At 39.4% G+C, this 21388-nt stretch overlaps 1 protein-coding gene across 1 annotated transcript in view; it reads right to left on the bottom strand.

Moving 5' to 3' along the window:
- The window catches only part of LOC136844863 (uncharacterized), a 484772-nt gene that overhangs the window by 359309 nt on the left and 104075 nt on the right, over positions 1–21388 (bottom strand). Inside the window, exons 3-4 of the mRNA XM_067114107.1 lie at positions 19745–19800; positions 19333–19462 (exon numbers count right to left, since the gene is read on the bottom strand). Coding sequence (XP_066970208.1) covers positions 19333–19462; positions 19745–19800 — 186 coding nt within the window. The remainder of the gene's footprint in view (positions 1–19332; positions 19463–19744; positions 19801–21388) is intronic.

Here is a 21388-nt window from a genome sequence, read left to right as displayed (position 1 = left end):
AAAGGTGAGAGAATTAGATTAGAACCTAATCTGTTCTTCTGGAGGAAAGACAATAAATTGGATGGTATTTTATGTACACATGTAGATGATTTTTGCTATGGAGGACCTGAAGGATTTTTAAAGGAAACAATTGGGAAATTGAAAGGGAAACTGCAAGTAAGAGAACAAGAAAGTACAAGTTTTCAGTATATAGGAGTAATATGTAGTAGAGCATAAGGAAAACAGAATTTGTCTTAATCAGTGGCAGTATATAAATTCTATAAGAGAACCAGAAGCTAAAAGGTTTACAGGTAATAGAGTATTAGGACACAAGGAGTTAACAGATTACACATCAGTGGTAGGACAGCTGGTTAAAATAGTGAGAAAAACTAAGAACATAATGGGAGAAGTGATAATAAGTGAGTTCGAAGCAGAAAAGATTTACTGGGAAGCCTATGCAGATGCTTCATTTGGGAATATTGAAGCTGGTCATACACAATTGGGTTATGTGATATCTTTGACAGGTGGTAAGAGAAGTCACAAATGGTGGAAATCCAGAAAATCAAGAAAAGTAGCAAAGTCCACCACTGGAGCAGCAGCTCTGAATGTGGGGGAGGCCATAGAAGGACCGATATATTTCAAATATTTGTGGGATAGTAGGAGGGAGAAAATTAGAAGCTTTGGTTAAAACTGATAGTAAAACCTTAATGACTGCAGTAAAATCAAGTACTGGAGTAAGTAGTAAGAGATTAAAAATTGATATTGTAGCAATAAGAGAAACAACAGGATCTGGAGAAATAAAGGAGGTGAGATGGATAAAAAGAAAGCATCAAATAGCTGATGTATTGACTAATGCAGGAGTTTCAGGGGACAATATTAATTACGTAGAGGGTAAAGAATTGGAGAATAATGGAAATTAGAGGGGATTAGGATAAGAAGAGATTGGAGGAGAGGGAGAAGGAGATAAGTGTGATTATATGTCAGTTTTGGAAGTTTAATCATTATTGTTTTATTTTTATTTTCTGCATTAGTGAAATGGTATGGGTGTTATTCATTTACAAAATGTATAAAATGCATGTTTAATTTTATAAAATGTTTTTATAGCAAAACATTATGTTTAAAAGTATCCGCTTGCGTTGTGACGTCATAGGGCGACAAATGGTGGGAGGGAGCAAAATGTAAACAATGCTGGTGTGAGGGATAAAAAAACTGTTTGGTGCAGTAGAGAGAGCTCTCTGATGGTTAGGTTGTCGATTTTAGGTTGTAAGTCTGTTTTGTGGTTTTTTTGTAGTTGTAAGCTGGATTATACAAGAACAACAATGTGAACAGGTGGGTGGATTGCATAAATGTAGCATTGTTGGATGGGTTGGGCTAGCAAACCTTTAACTAGTGACTCCTGTGCCAGTGTCAAAAACCCATAACCAACAGTCCAAAACTAAACAGTGACTACCTTTAGATATGAAGGTACACTACTGTACAGTACACTAATGTGTACCTTTGTGCTCATTAAACTCAACACCAGGATTTCCTAGCAACCTCAAGTTAAGAGAAAAGGATGATTCTATCATATTTGTTTAAGGAGCAAATTGTCCCCTCCGTAACAATAGGGCTAAGGGCTTTACAATTCTTACACAAAATTTAAAACTAAGTTCATTTCGCTGCATTGACAACCTTCTCTAGCAACATTTTTCTTAAGGACATTCAAACAATGGCAAATGATCAGGATTACACTTTATTTGCGCTGATTTGATTACGCAACTTAGAAAAAAACACAGCATTCTTGAACATATGGGTATTTGGCCTCTAACCCACACAAATTCTTAACTCTTCTTCAAGGATTTATTCTTAACTCTTCAAGGATTATGTCTTTCTAGATAAATCCTGAGAGCTATAAGTAGATTCCCCTTCATTGCTTACTAAAGCAGTTAATTTAGGCACTATAATATATCTGGGAAGGGGTTTGCTTTGACATTTTTAGCCAAACAATGAGGCAAAAAAACAGACCCCCCTCAAACTAAGCCTTACAAGAAAGGGGTTGAAGCTTACTAACAGACTTTGCTGCAACAAAAGCTAAAGAAAAAAGTGTTTTGAAAGTAAAGTTCTCAGGGTAAGTGTTATCCAAAGGCTCAAACTAAGGTTAGGTCAAAATTAAGGGCTAAATCCAAATCCCATCCTAAACAATTCTAGGAAGATTTTGGGACTTTGAACTCAAAAGGCTGGAAGACCTCATCCCAAGTCATGAGCAATACATATTCATGTAGCACATCCCAGAAATAAAGAAAACATAAAACGTTATACTTTGAGCCCTGGAACAGTAGGTTGCTTGGTGTACCTGAGATACCTTAAGAACTTCATTGGGTTATCTACAGTGGTATGGGTGCTGGAAATCCCTCAGTACAAGCACCATGATCAATAACTATGATCAACAACTGACAACAGTTATTGATAAAAGGTCTAACAGTGTAGGGCTTTCAAGACCAAGGATTGATCCCGAACTGCTCTCCAAAAGCCTCTACCTTGCAAGAGACAAATGAGAATTTCTATGCGGTCAGATGAAGTATGCTGGAATCATCTTAAATGCAACTGTTTAAAAAGTGCTTCCTGATTGGCAGAAGGTGAAGAACTACTGCCAGGAGAGGTGGCTCAGGGAACTATTTACTTTGGGGTCACCAAGGGCTGAGAAATTGTTGAAAACTTTCATCATGAGTGCAAATGGAGGAAGCATAATTATCTAGATTCAACCACTCTAGAAGAAAAGCATTGACCATCCATGTCAGCGATTATGGCAAGGAGCACAGTTAATTGGGAATTTTGTGTTTGGGCAGCTGTGAACAGATCACTGTTCATGGCTCGCCAAAGGTTCCAAGGCTTCTGACGTACTTGGGGATGAAGAGACCATTCTGACAGAAGACTTGTCCTTTCCTGATGAATTGGTCAGTGATAACGTTTTTTGTGGTTCCTCCCTGGTGCAAACTGTGGTAGAAGAATCATGTTCAACGACTATCCATATAAGTTTCTCTGCTACCCTAAACAAATTTCTTGATGTGTACTTCCTTCATTAAGAGGTTGAATTGTTGGAGCAGGCTATCATCGCCTAGTCTCTGTTTAGTTGTTTTACTTGTGTAAGACTTTCCAGTCTGCCAAAAGCTCGAAGTTGCTTGTATATATTTTGCTCTACTATACAGTCCAACTCCCTAATATTTTTAAATTCTCCAGAATGGCACCCCAAACTGACCCCAAAGCAACTGAAGAAATTGTGGGGTCTGGACTCTAGAATCTAGAGTCTTGACCAATCTCCCCATCAAGGATGAAAATGTAAAAGTCTGAAGAAATTGACTGGAATTGGGTCCAGAAGATGAGACCTGACCCAAAAGTTCTTGAGGTAAAATTCAATTGGTTATTCCTAGCTGGACCATGTTAAAAAAAAAAATTTGCTAAAGGGACATTGACCCAAAGGATGTAGCCACTTCTTGGTTTAAGGTTTTTAAGGGTTGAGATCCTCTCAGTAGTGATTATTAGAATGCCCAGCACCAAGGCCAGATGCAAAGACAATTCTTTGCCCTCAGGATCACCTGAAAAGAGCTAGCAAGAACTAACCTGTCATCAGAGTTTAGGAGGACTTTACACCTAGTAGATGACTCCCTCCCACTAGCAGAGGCAAAACATGGGAGAATGTGTGTGGTGCCATGCTCAAACCAGCACACACAGCTTGAATGGGAAGACCTTCCCTTTGAAGACAAAGTGCAGATACTTCCTTGACCGAGGATGGATTGGGACAAAGAAATATACATCCTGCGCAGCAACAGAAAAGTCAGTCACACTTCCATGCGGCTGCTAAAGCTGAATTGAATGACTCCATCAAAACTTGGGCGAATGAATGAACTTATTGAAAATGGAAATGTCCAGTATTGGTCTCCACCTCCCACCCCCAAGCTTTGGGAACAGGAAGGAGTTGATGGTAAAACTTCACCTACTTGTCTAGAATTAGCTCTATCATCTCTTAATTCCTCCTTCAAAACTCAGAACTTCAATGTGTGAAGAGGGCATGCAGGGAAGAATAATGGGAATGGTGACAGTGGTGGAAGAGTAACAAAGGTAAAAAGCATCAGTTACTGTTGCCTTTGCAATTCTTTCACTCAAAACGAGAGCCTTGATCACCTTGAAAGACCTTACTGAAGCAGAAGAACTCGAGGGAGGTTTGGGTTGATATTCCGAGCAGAACTTTCATGCAGAAAAGGCAGCAGGTGCAGGACTCTAGAGGGAAGACTTCAAGGATTGTGCTCTCTATTCTCCTAATTTGAGATTTCTTTGGCAGTGGCCTTAAACACTTTGGGATTAAGGAGACAATGATGAGACGAGCCAAAACAGCTACTAACCACTGAGCTGGAGCTATTTTAAAAGTATGAACAAAACTGTTCCTGTCATTTTAAACAGTTGTAAAAAATATGTGACATTCCTCCCAAAGCTTTGGAAATACATCTATAAAGGTAAGGTTAATACTCCAACACCACATCACATCAAGAACCACTGTCCCCTTCAGAAATACCAATTATTTTTCATTATTATTTTTCTTTCTTACCTGGTGTAGTAAATGAGCAGTCATGCTAAGAATGACATACAGACTTCATAAGTGCTTCTACCTCACTACTGGGCCAAAATACCTTACCGTTTTGAGAGCTCTTCGCTCCCATGGGGCAAACAGCTTGATAAGCTTGCATCTTGAATGGAGGAAGGCTGAAAATCTGACACTGCATCTGGATCATAACACAGCTCTTAGTGGCTCCATAAACCTGAAAACTGAAGCAGTGGCCTTCCTAGAACCATCTTTAAGGGATACACTTCCAAGATTGCCTCAAAATGTGTTGTAACAGAATCAGATAGCTTCAACTTTTCCCTTGTTTTAACAGGGCCAAGGCAAAAGCAAACAAAAGTGCACTGATCAACGGAGGTATCGTCAGCAGAGAGAAGAGGGTAAAGCAGAGCTATGCAACATAAGATTTGGTTAAAAAACCAAAACAGAATAACCAAAAACAAAAGAGAATCACCCAAATCACAGTTGAAATCTGTTGAGTCTAAAGGAAAAACTCAGACATCACAAAACAGCAAATCTGTGAACTGAGACAGTGGGGCAATAGATGCCTGAGACTATGATGTACTAGGACCCAAAGCAATTTTGTCACAGGATGTGATGGATGCCCCACATGGCTGGGAGGAAGCAGGTGAATCACAACTTGACTGGGAGGGAGATGGTAGAGGATTCTCATATGATATCACCACAGTACACCCCAACCTCATGCTTACACAACAAATCAAAGAGATGAAAAATTTCAACTTGGGAGATGATCCTGCTGAGATGACAATCACAGCTGTCTGCACAACACTATAAGTGTCAGAAGAGAATGAGCTGCTAGTACAAATATAGTAGGTACAATTGTCAAAAGGTTAGGAATACCAGGCAATAAAGGAGGAAGTGAGTAAGAGGGGAAGGGATAACATCAGAAACATGACATTTTCATAATAAAATAAAGTTTTAAGTATACTTACCCAGTAGTTACATTGCTATTGTTTAAAAAACCGAATGGCAGCTAGAATTCAAAATTTGCTCCAGCAGAAAAAAAAAAAAGGCGGCTAGGCGATACCCTCTCTACCCACTGGTGGAGGAGTGAGGAACTACCTTAACACAAAACTTCAGTCGTTTATGCCCTACATTCATGAGAGGGGAGGAGGGAGGGCTTTGATCATGTGACTACTGGGTAAGTATATTTAAAACTTTATTTTATTATAATGTCATTTTTAAGTATGTAACTTACCCAGTAGTTACATTGCTGATTCCCACACTAAAGAAGGTGGGACCATGAATAAATAGAACTATAATTAAGTTTGTGTTAACCCTTAGTGGACGGACTGAGCTTGAGTGTGAAGTAAAACAGGTTTGGGGAGGTGGACGGATTGAGATTGAGAGTGAAGCAGAATTACGCACCACTGTTATGGTAATAATGATTCAAAACAAAGGTGCCAATACTTCTATATGCTATAAATTCACTAATGGCAACTTTTGTACAGACGTGAGAGTTCGGCCAGTATCAGTAATGCTTCTGACTTCAAGGGGGAAGGTACTGCATCTCTCTCTCTCTCTCACATGAGTCTTTGTGTGAATTTGCTTGTAAATATACGAAGGGGTTACTGATGTTTTTTGTTTTTGTCTTTTACAATAGTATGTCGGTTGTAAATGTAATTTTACAAAGAAAATTGCAAAGAAATATGAGAAAAAGCATGTAAATGTAAAAAAAAAGAGTTACTGAATCTTCCTTCCCGTAAATTTATGTAAATATTTTACAACAAATATGCAAAAAATCTGTTACTGCTTTTATTTCTTATCTGTTTTGATATTGTGTGAGCAGTACAGTCATACATCGAACTTACGCGAGGTTAGGTTCCGAAGCCCCTCGTGCAAGGTGAATTTTCGCGTAAGTTTGGCATGTCTTTAAAAATGCTAATAAATGTTTATTTCCAGAGTTCAAGTACTAAATATGACCCTAATCATGCTCCCAAAGTATTAAGCTAACTTTTAAATGAACTAAAGTTAGTGTAATTTATTTAAAATTTAGCTTATTATCCTTAAAAAGGAATACAGTAAATGGTTGACATAAAAATTGAGTACTGCACAGTTTCATATAATAGCGCATTTACAGTAGGTAAACACGATATACTAATGTTACCCTGATTCATGGGATGCCGTTTTCTTTGTCACTTAGAGTAAAAGCCGTTTTCTTTGCGTCACTAGGCAAAACGTCATGTGTCAGTCAACAAAAGTACAATTCCATAAAATACCGACTTGGAAAACATGTACATAATGTTGAGCTTAGAAGGTAGTACAGTACAGGTAAAATTCAATCAATTTAAAATTATATACTGTACAGGTAATGACGTACTGAGAAATAATAAGTTGTAAAAGTATGTTTGAGCGCTAACTACTTAGAGAGAGAGAGAGAGAGAGAGAGAGAGAGAGAGAGAGAGAGAGAGAGAGAGAGAGAGAGAGAGAGAGAGATACTGTAATAAAGTAACTGTACTGTTTTTTAAACATCGTATTTATGCATAAATATATAAATACAAATTTTCCATTCTGATTTTACACCTAAAAACACAAAAACTTCAAAATTAAACACACTTTCTACAGGGGTATCATCTTTGAAAAATGCAGTAACTAAGGGTATCACATCTTGTAAAAGTACACCAACTGAATGTGCTGTAATTACATGCACATACAGATTGCACCAGCACTTTTCTCCGAGGTGAACAGAGTAATTTTCAAAGAATGACACTTATACAACTCTTGGTTACATCTCTGATATTACATTAACGAATTCATTTTATCAAATGAGCGCGACTGAACAACCTCATCTCAAGGTCATGTAAAGTCCTTGTGACAAAGACTGCAAATGGACATAATACTTGTATGATATTTATGTACAGAAATATAAATATAAATTTTCCACATTGATTTTACAGTTAAAAGCATGAAAACTTATAAATGTACTTCAAACACTAAACAAGCATTTTCTGCAGGGGTATCATCTTTGAAAAGTGCAGTAACTTTGCAAATGGCTATCACATCTTGTACAAGTACACTAAGTGAACGTGCTGAAATTATCTTTGCATCATATTTATGCATGTACAAAAATAAAAATAATACATTTTCGATACAGATTGTACACATGAAAGCATGAAATGCATTTTTCATAGAGATTTTACACATGAAAGCATGAAATGCATTTTTCATAGAGATTTTGCACATTAAAACATCAAATGCATTTTTCATACAGATTTTACACATAAAAGCATGAAATGCATTTTTTCATACAGATTTTACACATAAAAGAATGAAATACATTTTTCATACAGATTTTACACATAAAAGCATGAAAACTTGTAAATTACTTCAAAAATTAAACACCCACTTCTGCAGGGTTTCTCGAGAATTTCGTGTGTCTGTGAAAAAATCTATATGTATGCCCATTAGTTAGGTTCCAGTGAAAAGTTCGGTGTGTGAATTCCTGCAACTTCGAATCGTGTAAGATCAAGTTTTACTGTAATAATAATTCTACAAAATCCAAAAAACTTATTTATTAGAAAAAACATATAAGTTGGTAAAATTTACGATTGTCTTGTAAATGAGGCCCCACAAGACGTTGTAAATAGTCATTTTCAACTTCTCGTGGAAGGTAGGGGAAATTTTTTCGAATTTTTTTATTTGTACATTGTGAATGTATGTGTCATTCTCTTCCATAATTTTTTTTTATTTTGCTGACCTCAAAGTTTCCCCGGTCTGCCGCACATTGATAAATTATGCCATCCCTTAAGGGTTAACCTTTTATTCGGTAAAAGGAAAGTAAGTTCCTTACCTGTTAAGTGAGCGATCCATACTGATTCTGCCTCTTAAATATGGAGCTCTTCTTAACTGCAAGACGTGGCGAGGGAGCCATGGGACGTCTATAGCAAGTATATTATCCTTGTGACCTAGAAGGGTTCATAGGACACCAAGGATGACCAAACAAATGGCCCTGCTCAGGGTGCAGTACCAACCAAAAACCATAAAATAATTTTTAAAGTAAATTGTATTTTTCCTAACTATACAAAACCTGAGGTCCTTTACATTGGGGATCATAACCCGAGGTCCTTTACATTGGGGATCATACCTAATGTAAAGGACCGAGGATTTGTATACTGTGTCGGAACAAACCAATTGATGGGTAGCACCACTAGCCTACACCAAAATTAAACCCCTTAAAAAACTAATGACTGAGAGGTACTCCCAAAACACAGCACAATGCAACCCCAGACCCCCAGCAAACTCGAAAACCTGAGTCAAAGAGAAGGGAATACTAAGGAAGGATGAACTTCCTCATCACCTTCATCCAATACCGTGCCAACCACTACAAAAGGGCCTAGGGTACTGCAATTATTGTATGTTATCTCCATATCTCGTAGATAATGCGAGGCGAACACTGACCTACTCCTCCAAAAGGTCGCTTGTACAATATATAGAAGAGAGAGACAAATTGCGTCTGAAGGCCAGAGAGGTCGCAACCGCTCGTACTTCATGTGTTTTACTTTCAAAACACTGCACTCCGCATCATCCAAATTGTCATGAGCCTCCACTATTACACTTTGAATAAAGAAAGCCAACACGTTTTTTGAGAGGGGTCGAGAAGGATTTTTAACAGAGCACACAGATGGTCCGAGTTACCTCTAATAGACTTGGTCGCATGAATATAGAACTTGAGAGCTCTAACGGGGCATAAGTGTCTCTCCTCTTGTCTGTCAACTAGATCTGTAAGATTACGAATCTCGAACGACCATGGCCAAGGCCTGGTTGGGGTTCCATTCTTGCCCATAAAACCCATATTAAAGGAACAGATAGCGTTTCCATTTGCAAAACCTACTTTTTTATTTAAGGCATGCACTTCACTTACCCTCTTTGCTGTAGCTAAGGCTACTAAAAATAGCGTCTTTCTCTTCACCTCCCTCACTGTACTGAGAGGTTCAAATCTATCACTCCTAAGCCACTTCAGAACCACGCCCAAGTTCCAGTCTATTTATCTTGGTCCTTCCGTCCTCTCCTTATCAAAGGACTTAATTAAATCTGACAAATCTTTGTCTCCAGACAAATCTAGACCACGGTGTCGAAACACTGAGCCCAACATAGCCCTGTACCCCTTAATGGTAGAAGAAGATAATAGCTTCGTCTTCTTCAAGTACAAGAAAAAATCGGCCACTTGCGCTAAAGATATCTTTGAAGAAGAGACTCCCTCTCTCCTGCACCAGTCCCTAAAAACATTCCACTTGGCCTGGTATACGTCCGAAGAAGACCTCCTTCTACATTCTGCAATAGCTTCTGAAGCTTGCTGAGAAAATCCCTTGGCTTTGAGGAGACAGTTGATAGTCTGACTGCAGTTAGCACTAGATCTGACAGACCCTCGTGGAACTTTCTTACGTGAGGCTGCCTGATTAGATCCTTCCTTTGAGGCAAAAGCCTTGGATAATCTGTCAGAAGTTCCAGCAGATCTGGGAATTATTCCCTCGATGGCCAAAATGGGGCGATCAGAGTCATTCTGACATTCTTGTATGTCCTGAGTTTGTTCAACACTTCCCTGACTATCTTCAATGGCGGGAAGGCGTAAACTTCCAGATTCTCCCAATTCTGAACCATGGCATCCGTAGCCCAAGCCTGATGGTCTGGAATAGGAGAACAATAAATTGGAAATCTGTTGTTCTTGGCTGTGGCAAATAGGTCTACCAGCGGAGTCCCCCAACACTTCCATATTTGTTGACACGCCAAGGGGTGCAAAGTCCATTCCGTCGAGATCACTTGCTTCTTGCGACTGAGCAAGTCTGCACTTACATTTAGTTTCCCTTGAACAAACCTTGTCAATACTTGCATCTGATTTTGCTTCAGCCACAATACCAGAATTCTCATCACCTCGCAAAGGGAGAACGAGTAACTCCTTGTTTCCAAATACATGACAGAGCTGTTACATTGTCCGAATAGACTACTACTACCTTCCCTCTGATCTGTTCTGCAAATTCTGTCAACCCTAGATGAACAGCTACCAGTTCTTTCATACTGATATGCCACTTCTGTTGGCTTTTGCTCCAAACTCCTGACGTCTCTCTGTCCCCTAGAACCGCACCCCATCCCTGGTCGGATGCGTCTGAAAAGAATGTTAGGTCGGGTTCAATGGAGCTAGAGACTTTCCTTCCATCAATCTTTCTCTTGACAGCCACCAAAACAGATCCTTCTTGATTTCCTCGGAAATCTCGAAAACGAAGGAATCCGGAAATTCCTTCCTCCACCACTTCGCTTTTAGATAACACTGCAATGGCCTCATGTGGAGGCGCCCCAGATCCATGAACATCTCTAGGGACGACAACGTCTCCAGAAGGCTCATCCATCCGTACGCAGAGCAAGTTCTGAGAGCCAGAAATTTAAAAACTTTTTGACGGCAAGAATCGACTCTTTGAACCGACGGAGACGCCTGAAAATCCACTGCATCTATCTGAATTCCCAAATATACTGTCTTCTGAGAAGGGATCAGACATGACTTCTGATGGTTGATTAGAAGACCCAACTCCTCTGCTAATCTTAAAGTCACTTGAAGATCCTCTGTGCACTTCGCTAGAGTTCCTGACCGAAGAAGCCAGTCGTCGAGATATAGAGATACAGTAAACCCCCCATTTTGCGTTCTCACGATTCGCGGACTCACGCATTCGCGGGTTTCTCTGTGGAACATATCTACCCATTATTCGCGGAAAATTCGCCCATTCGCAGTATTTTTCACTGAGAAATACTCACTAATTACTGTATTTTCATATAATTTTCATGAATAAATGCATTTTCTGTGATAAAACTATTAAAATAGGTATAAGCATTTTTAGAGGGTTTCTTCTGTGTTTAAATTATCAAAATGGGCAGTTCAAAGTGTTTTTAGATGGGTTTTAAGTATTCACGGATTTTAGCTAAGGGGCTAAAAAATTCCCTGGTTATCGGGAGGTTCACTGTATCCTGATCTACTGTTAATGGAGCCACTTCGAAAATGGGGCTAGAATCCTGGTAAAAACTTGAGGTGCTGTCAAAAGGCCGAAACAGAGAGCCTGAAACTGGAAAACTTGGTTCCCAAATACAAAACGTAGATACTTCCGAGACTCTTGATGTATCGGGACATGGAAATATGCGCCCTGCATATCCACCGTTACCATCCAATCTCCCTGTCTGATGGGTGATAGAACCATGTTGTTGGTCTCCATGCAGAATTCTGTCCATTTTACAAACTTGTTTAACGCGCTGACATCCAACACGGGTCTCCAAGCCCCCGAAGCTTTGGGAACTAAGAACAGGCGATTGTAGAAGCCTGGACAGCTCTGATCTTCCACTGCTTCTACAGCTCTCTGTCTAACAGGGCCGACACCTCTTCGGAAAGTGCCATGGATTTCTTTGAATCGCCTAAGTAAGCTGTCAAAGCTATCAGTACCCTTGAAAGGGGGGGCTGAACCACAAAAGGAATGCGGTAGCCCCTTCTCAGAGTCTCCACAACCCAGCTCTCTGCTCCTATCTTTCCCCAACACCTCCAAAACAGTAGAAGTCTTGCTCTCACCGGTGCACAGAGGATGTGCTTTTCACTTCTTATTGGCGGACCGGGGAACTTTCTTAATTGATCTAAGAGGGAACCTTGTTCTTCCTCTAGAGTTTGCTGATCCTCTATAATCTCCTCTACCTCGAAAGAGCACTCCACACGAAGATGAAGACAAAGTCGGATGTACAACTGGTGAAACAACAGAAGTCTCTCTTGGTCTTTTGGAGGTTGAGCCAGTAAATCCTGTGTAGATTTCTTCTGAAGAGCCGAAGAAATCTCCACTAACAGCTCCTCTGGAAACAGGTTCTTCTTATTAAGAAGTGCAAACAACATGACCAACCTGTGAATTTTTGACACTCCCTTCATAAGAAAAGAACACCATAATTCTCTCTTTTTAAGGACGCCTAAAGAAAACATAGCAGTCAGTCCCGAAGCAGCGTCGATAACTCCTTGATCTAAAACGTTAAGGACCTCCGATACATCCGTCAACGTCTCCTCATCCAAAGAAGAACATGCAGAAATCTTGCAGCCCAACGCTCCAATGGACCAGTCCAAAAAACTGACCACTTCAAAAACACGAAAGATGTGCTTCAACAGGTGACCCAGTTCGAGCGTAGAAAACACAACCTTCGCCGAATTAAAAGCTGAACGTCTTGAAGCGTCGATAAGCCCCGAGAAGTCTCCCTGGGATGAGGCAGAAACTCCCAAAGAGAAGGCTTCCCCAGTCTCGTAGCAGAGTTGTCTCTGAGACGTCAGTCTGGAAGGAGGAAAAACACAAAACAATCTTCGCAAGTTGCGAAGCACTCTTCTTCCAATCCCTCGAGAGAGAAGAGTCCGGAGAGGAAGGCGCTACATGAGAGAACGAATCTGGAAGACTCTCAACAAAGAATTTCAAAAGCTTCTTGTAAGCGGTGGAATTGTGACTCTCCTGTTCTGTTTCCTCATCACCTTCTTCGTCTGCTTCCTCGTCCAAATGTGTAGGGGAAACACTACCAGAGAACGAGTCTTGTTCTGAGTGGGTTGCATAAAACCTAAAACCTTATCCAACTTCGCCTGAATGGAAATTGCCGAAAGGTCCTGAACTTCCTCCTCGGAAATATGTGTTGGAGAACCTGAGCGTCTGGCAGACGAGAGGCGAGTTGGCGCCAACGAACGAGTTGAAGCTTCAGGCGCAAGAATGTGCTTCTCCTGATACTAGCGCTCACATGCTACCTCCTCTTCATCATCCAGTGGAAACGACTGCTTTTGGCCTCCACATCAAGCGAAATCCTCTTATTCTTCTTAGCAGAGGTTAACTGGTGCCTTGGAGCCAACTCTGGTGCTCCCTCACCGTCTCAGGAAGGCAAAAAAACCTCCAGAGCCTCCCACCAAGTACAACCAGGGGAAGGAGAAGCAAGAACAAGCATTTGCTTCTTGGGTACTGCCTCAAGCGAGTCACTGTGAGACCTTTTAAGCGGGCGAGACTTGCCTGAAGAAGACCATTGGCATCTGGGCGAAGACTCTCCCGAACTCGACAGGTTTGCAAACTCCTCTCTGGAGACGCCTTTCCAATGGTGCTCCTTAGTGGTCTGGGAGTCGACATCAGATCCGCCTGAGGGGGCGACTACCCGGGAGCAGACCCCGTTCGCCTCCCTTGGGCCTCCAGTATGCTTCCTCCCGGGGGATGGGGAGTCTAGCAGGGACCTTTGCCTAGGAGCACGAGCGGGCCCAGTAGCCACCTCCTCCACTTCAAAAACACTAACAGTTGTCACTTTATCCTCCAAGGATTTTACAGAGGATTCCAACTTCTCAACAGCATTTTAACAAAAATTTCACGTTCATACGGGCTTCGAGGCTGGTCACGGCATCGGGTCCCAGTGAACGGAAGCCAGGTGAAGGAACAGGTTGATTAACAGGAGGGGTGTTAATGGGAGAAATGGAAAGTTCATGACCCTGATTATCTACTTCCTTTGAGGAAGCTCTAACTGCAGCTTTCTGCTTCCTATCAGAATCTAACTTTTTCATCCTACTTGAATAAATCTTCCACTTCCCTTCATCCCAATCTCTACATTCATCACAAGTCAAATCCGGGTTACAGTCCTGACCTCTACATGCTGTACAAACAGTATGTGCATCATAAATCTCTTCAGCCAACCTACTTTTACACCCTTTGCTGCAAAGTCTAACTGCCCTGTTCTTACCTGAGCTCAAGTCTGACAGACTGCAAAGAAAAGAGGGTAGCTAAAATAACAAACTAGAAATGATGTAACTGCTTGTCCTAACTAAATACTGAAGACAAAACACTAAGTACATCACCAAATTCCAATAACAGAATATTCCTGAATACTAGCAGCTGCTGCAAACAGGTGTGTACAGCACATGTCGGCAGAAACGACTGTAGTTTTGTGTTCAGGTAGTTCTTCATTCCTCCACCAGTGGGTAGAGGGGGTATCTCCTAGCGCCATATTGTTTTTTGTTTTTGCTGGCACAAATTTTGAATTCTAGCTGCTGTTTGGTTTTTGAAACAAGAGCAATGTAACTACTGGGTAAGTTACATACTTAAAAATATGGAATCAATGATGATATGGGGTGGAAAAATTATTGAATAACTTCAGTACAGTCTGACTCTTAAAACCAGCACCCTTGGGACCAGGCCACTGCCAGACCACAGAAAATCCTAGATGACAGAAATCACCCCTAAAAACCCCCTTTGTAAACAAAAACTTGTCAGCTCATTTCACATATATATTGGTGTTATCAAAAGTAGAACAAAGCTTATGAATAATCACTGTCATTTGTTAGGTTTAGTTCATTATGAAAATTCTGGTCTGCTCCATATTTACACCTCTGCTACGCCAGAGCTTAAACCACTTTATAAGTGCACTGTCAAATTCTGATCTTAATGAGAGAGAGATAGAGAGAGAGAGAGAGAGGTATTAAGAATAATGATAATGGAAAGAAAAACCCACACGATTCCTGTGTGTAACTTGTTTACTTGTAAATATTTACATATTACTTGAATCTCAAGTACTTTCAGGTCCTTACTGTGATCCTTTTTCAAGAGATGTGAAGATGGTCAGGCTGGTTCAAGGCCCAGCAATCTTCTGGAACTTCTCCCTGTGATATGATGACTGTCATGGTTTCCATTCTCTTGAGAGTTGTTAATCCCCTCCTGTCGGTCTGATATCCTGATCTGATGGTCAGTGGGATTAACCCTTGTGGTAAGTGAGTGGTCACCATCGGTCTGTTGGGCAGGAGACCTAACCTCCAGGTCAGAAGGGTCAATCTTAGCTTCTTTTAATATTAAAGCTCGGCTTATGGGATCTTCTGAGGTAAATCCTTTGTTTCCCTCTATCACTTTAATCTCTCTGGTGAGTGCCCCTTCCAGAGAGATTAAAGTGATAGAAGGAAACAAAGGATTTACCATTGACCCTTCTGATCTGGAGGTTAGATCTCCTAACCAACAGACTGATGGTGACCACTCACTTACCACAAGGGTTAATCCCACTGACCATCAGATCAGGATATCAGACCAACAGGAGAGGATTAACAGCTCTCAACAGAATGGAAACCAGGACAGCCATCATATAAATGACAACACAGGGAGAAGTTCCAGAAAACTGCTGGGCCTTGAACCAGCCTGACCATCTTCACATCTCTTGAAAAAGGGTCACAGTTAGGACCTGAAAGTACTCGAGATTCAAGTAATATATGTAAATATTTACAAGTAAACAAGTTATACACAGGAATCTTGTGGGTTTCTCTTTCCATCTTCAGAAGAAAACTGAAAGAAGTTTTTGTTTGGTTAATAATGATAATCCTAATAAAACTGTTTTACATACTGTATACAATTATACTTCATGCATTATTAATTTAAGAACACAGCAATCAGGTGCCATTTGAATTCTTGCTATGATTACATTCTTAAAATCGTCAGCTTACTGTGTTTTACTGATATCATCACAGCCATTCGTTGTGACATGAAACGCATTTGGGAGATTCATTTTTTCGTGAATTACCAGAGCCTGGGTTTAAAAATGCAATTTACTTTATTTATTTATAAATGCAGTAAATCGACAGAAATAAAGGTGTGATTTCATCAGTATCGGATGCTGCTTTTGCCTCTTCCAAAATGTTTTGTGGCCAGCACATTATTAATTTCTTCAGTCACAGCTACAACCATAAATTTACTGGCATACTGTACTTTCATAACACTTTCCTCTCCACTGCGTGAAGGATGAATAAAGATTTATTTGTACTTTATTTATGGAAGTCACTATTGACAATTATTAATAGCAAATCTATAAAAAGTCGACAACTGTAACGCAACAATTAATACAGTAAACGTGTGTTAGTTTCGGTAAATGAAATCAGCAAGAAGCTGTTTCTCGATTAGACTGTTTATGTCAGTATACTTGCTGTTGTTGATGCCAGTGTCTTGCACACAGTAGTATGTGGTTGTTAATCATAAGAAACAGTAATGAATTCTTGGACAAGTCACAAGGTTGATAAGCCTGATTTAATGTACAAAGACTTGCATTTAACCTAATAAACTATTTCTTCTAGGCCTATTTATTAGTTAAAAGCTAACTCTGATATAATATGCATTATCAATGGTATCTACCAAAACTGAGACAGGCTAGAAAGCCTAGCCTAATGTAATCTCCTGAAAATACATCTTGCACTATACAAGATAAATTAAAATAAATTCCACGAAAGAAAGAGAAACAACGGAGTGCTGCAAGGCCTTTCGACATTGGTCCTTTACTTATCAGACTGGAGAAATATGAAAATAAGTTTTACAAAGAAGGCTAGTATAAATGACAGATAGGGATTACAAAGGAAAAATGTGTACCTGAAATCCAACACAATTAAAGAATTAGCACGTTCCATATTTTCATGATTCAGTTATACACTATACAAGATGTATATGAAATCACATATTTGGATGAAATTTTAATGACTGCATGATACACGAGTAAATACGCAAATTACGGTTCTTTTGTATGCTGTGTATTTTTGAGTTTCACAGAATGTTTCGTTGGCAATAAACTAAGCTTGTGTGTTTACAGAGTAAGCTTAAATTCCGAAATCTGAAAAAATCCAAAAACTGAAATGAGGTGTGGCGCCACACTTGTAGCACCTCAAGAGCTAATGGCAGCTGATTAAAAAAAGTCCCGGATCATGGGAGTTGCTGGCCACAGATTACCGAAATTTAGAGGTCGGACTGTACTAATACTAATAGTGAAGGAACTTGAATGCTATGTATATAATCCACATATAACTCAACTCAGTCACATGCACATCACTGCCCCACTTGCCAGATGAGGATAATGCGAGATGGTGATGCAAGACTTCACTACTGAATAACTCTTTTGAAGAATGTGTCAAATTCGACAGTAAACAACTGAGAGAGGTAGCGGACGGCACAGACCTGTCCCAACATGCCTTGGTTTTCTGGCAGAGGAGAAGTCTTACTAATATAGGGCAGTCCAAAGGGCTGGCTACAGACAGACAAAGGCTCTGACACCCTCTCTCTCTCTCTCTCAAAGGGGGGGGACACCAAAACAGTCGATCACTGTGAGGGAACTGCAAACCTTACCCATAATGTACTTGGTCGAGTGCCTACCTGACAATAGAAGTAAGCTCATATCTTCAAATTTACCTATCCGTTCCCCCCGAACCACATAGGGAACATTAGAAGATGGAACAGGCAGCATGAAAGAGAAGTAATGCCTGAAGAAGAATAATGAATAGATGGAGTAGACTTGTGAGTTATGATCAGACCTAACTGACTGCCTACATAAACTAACAGACTTTCGCATCTTCTGATATCTCACAATACTATTCATTCTCATCTGACTGTTCCTTACATTCTTACACCAGGGAAGAAAATGAAAATTAAATCACACTCATTACCCCTACAGTTAACTCCCATGTGACCATCATGTCCAAACGAATATATTTGGTTTCCGTAAAATTCATTGTTACAGCTCCTAATGCTTCTATCTCTGCTTGCTGTAATGACATAATGCAAAACAGAAGCACAATCTTGTGAAGTAGAAAAACAGCCAAAAAGTCAAAATTACTGGAGCCGATTCACATCGTATGCACAAAGGCACAACATGAATAATTCTGACAAGAATATAAATATTCTAACACCACCTGAGGGGAAACGGGTGATTACAGACAGTCCACCCGGGTGAGTCAAGCGTTATTTGTTTATTTTGAATGCCAACTGCACCTAATGGCATAAAGATGTAAGTTAACTTTTACAGTAGGTAAGATTCATCCCAAATAATACTTGATTTATGTGTATGTTATGTGTATGTTATTAGATTTAAGTCAGCTGATTGGTTAGGTAGGTTTGTAAAGTCACAAAAATTGGACTGTCTAGCATGCATGAGTTTTTTTTCTAGTAATTGCAAAAGGCTTGAGTTTTTGTTATCCTTTCACAGGATGCTGATTATCAAAACAACCATACTGCTTATTTGTAACACTTTTTTAATTATGAATTTTTTTGTCACATACACAATTTTGTATTCACAAATATTAAACCACAAATACCATTCGATATTCAGTTCACCATACCTTAGAAATAACTTACACCCATGGGGAATTATAATTAATAAGTGCTTCTACACTGGCCAGGATTCGAACAACACTATCCCCTAAAAACTTGATATCACCCCTTAATTTTTACTATTACCAAAGTCTCAGGAATCTAAGTCAAGTACCTTTTCTAAATGGATGGTGTTACTAAATACCTTTATGTCTGGTAATCTAGCATATTAAGGGCATACACAGAAGTAACCTTTGTTTGTTACATTTAACTTCAGCTTCAGTTGTGATTTGTTCATGAGTAACAAAAAATGGCTCAGGCTATATTTTGTCTCATCACCAGTGTAGTCTATGAGAAACATCCAAAGGTAAGGAATATCTGTTTATGATCAATAACGAATTAAAGTAGGTAAAAGGCTTATTCATGAAATAGTAAAGACCTAAACTTGTATTCCACCTCAAAATTTTTGTGGTTGACTTGTAAGCACATCATTACTGTTTTGCAGTTAACAGCTTACTATTGTAATGAGACCACAAAATTACAGTACAATTACTGCATGTACTTTTGTTATCTTTCACAGGACTGATCCCTGAGGTTTACTGTTCAATCAACATCCTGTGCTGTAGGTTAGCCATACACTAAAAATTAAATACAAAATGCATAAAAGGCACCCATACTTACAGTGAGTTGATTTCCCATATACCCGATGTCCTTCAGTTCTCTTGAATACAATGTGTTGGTTATGACCACAATACTCTCATACTTCTGCACAACAGGCTCTGTGACAGACATGGCCTCACCTTCAGCAGCCCTGAAAAGGAGGTGAAAACATAATTACATGAATCAAGTTATTTTATGGGCAGAATCCTTTTGACTGCAAATACCGTATTGTTATTCTTCAAAATGTATGTCTAATTAGGAATCACACTATAACAAAAGGTACTGGTGGAAATAACAGGGGAAGGGCACACCAATGGGATGGGTTGGCCTCACTTGTTTGTTAACCACCAAGAATGAGGAAGTATGAATTCTCAAACTTTACTAGCTATTTACATGATGTTTCTAACCATCAAGGAAAAAGAAAGATGCTTACCAGTTTATTTCTTTATCAGACTTCACCTCCTTTTTAGTTGTGATAATCTTGACAGGCTGAGGGTGAGAAAAGCATTAGAAACAACTGAAACATTTAAGCATACTATGTATAATACTCAATAGAAATTTAGCTTCATTAGTTACAGAGAGTCAAATTGTTACCAAACTGGAGCGCCCCCGCCCCATGTAGTAACAATGTGTGTTCTACATTTTATGAAAACACACTGTAATCAGTCCCATGAGCAACATCTTTTTAAATATAAAACAGAACACAATATTCAAATCATCTTGAGGATATTGCTCTTATTTAATCCAGCTTTGTGTTAATGCAATTAGGGTATGTCTAACTGCATTCCTGTACATATGAAAACTCAGTTGAGTGAAAATGATTGATTCCTTTTTATGTGGAGTAAAAGACCACACCTATCTGTTTCCTAATAGGTCAGGGATAGATTGTTTATGTAAGTCCTTTTTCATCTGGTTAGAACATTTAACAAATGTCATAGCAATAAATTAAAACTGATTCATTAAAGAACTTCAAAAACAAAAATAATTTGCCTCACAGCTTTATACAAGAATGTGATAATTTCAAGGAAATTTTGCTAAACCTTCCTTTCTCTATTATCCTCCAACTAAAAACACTCTCTACGCTCACCCATGGACATCAGACAAGCAACAACTTTGCAAAATTTCAAACTACCACAAACCAAAAAGTATTCAATTTCTAGAAATTGTCACCTTCATATAAGTACAATACAACTATTGTCAACTTCTTAATCTGGAAATGATGTTCTGCATAGCCAAGATGACCCCATGCATCAGTTATTAAGAATTAAATATATCATTCCTAGACTATACCTAATATAACTTTTCATAATAAAATTTATTATTTGACTACTTACCTACTGTTAAAGTTAGCTTACATCTCCGCGGGAATAGGCGAGTCGATATTCAAACAAAAGATATGTTTCTCCTTGACAGCCCACAAGTTGTGGAAGAGGCTGGGTGGGGTCTACTTTAACAGTAGATAAGTATCCAAATAATAAATTTTATTAAGAAAATTTATATTATTTGGGATGAATCTTACCTACTGTTAAGTTAGCTGATTTCCACATTGAGAAGAGGATGGTGGGTAGCGCAGCTAGACAAAATCCACTCAGCCAACTGAGCTAAAGATTTCTTGCATGAAACCCAAAACATTCTTACCTGATCTGGAATCCTTTCTGGATCTTACTGCCACCAGAAGTTGGATTCCACTTAGGAGCCAAGGCTTTCAAACGTGTGCAGCGAAGAGCAGTACTGCAGAGAAAACTGCTTCAGTTCAGCTAAAAATGAAACAGAAGCAATGTGAGGGGACCCTTGTGCCTGGGTCCAAAGTCCTATAAAACGAGTCACAAAAAATAAATACCTTTACCATATAAAGGTACGCTCCTATATAATATAAGCACCCTCATGCTCCCCAAAATACTAAAACCCAGGATTCAAAACAAAGAGCCTGAAAGATTGCTCTTTCCTTAGTTCAGGAAAAGACCTTACTCGCTACTAGTAGCGGACTAAGGACTATACTGTTTCAAACATGATTCTGCATACTTAAGGTACTGAACAACAAAACCAAATTGCACTTCTACCACACCACATTAAACCC

The sequence above is a fragment of the Macrobrachium rosenbergii genome, chromosome 13 (assembly GCF_040412425.1).
Source record: "Macrobrachium rosenbergii isolate ZJJX-2024 chromosome 13, ASM4041242v1, whole genome shotgun sequence".
In the NCBI taxonomy this organism is placed as follows: Eukaryota; Metazoa; Arthropoda; class Malacostraca; order Decapoda; family Palaemonidae; genus Macrobrachium; species Macrobrachium rosenbergii.
Note: the sequence above shows the minus strand (reverse complement) of the source record. Positions and strands in the feature narration are given on the sequence as shown.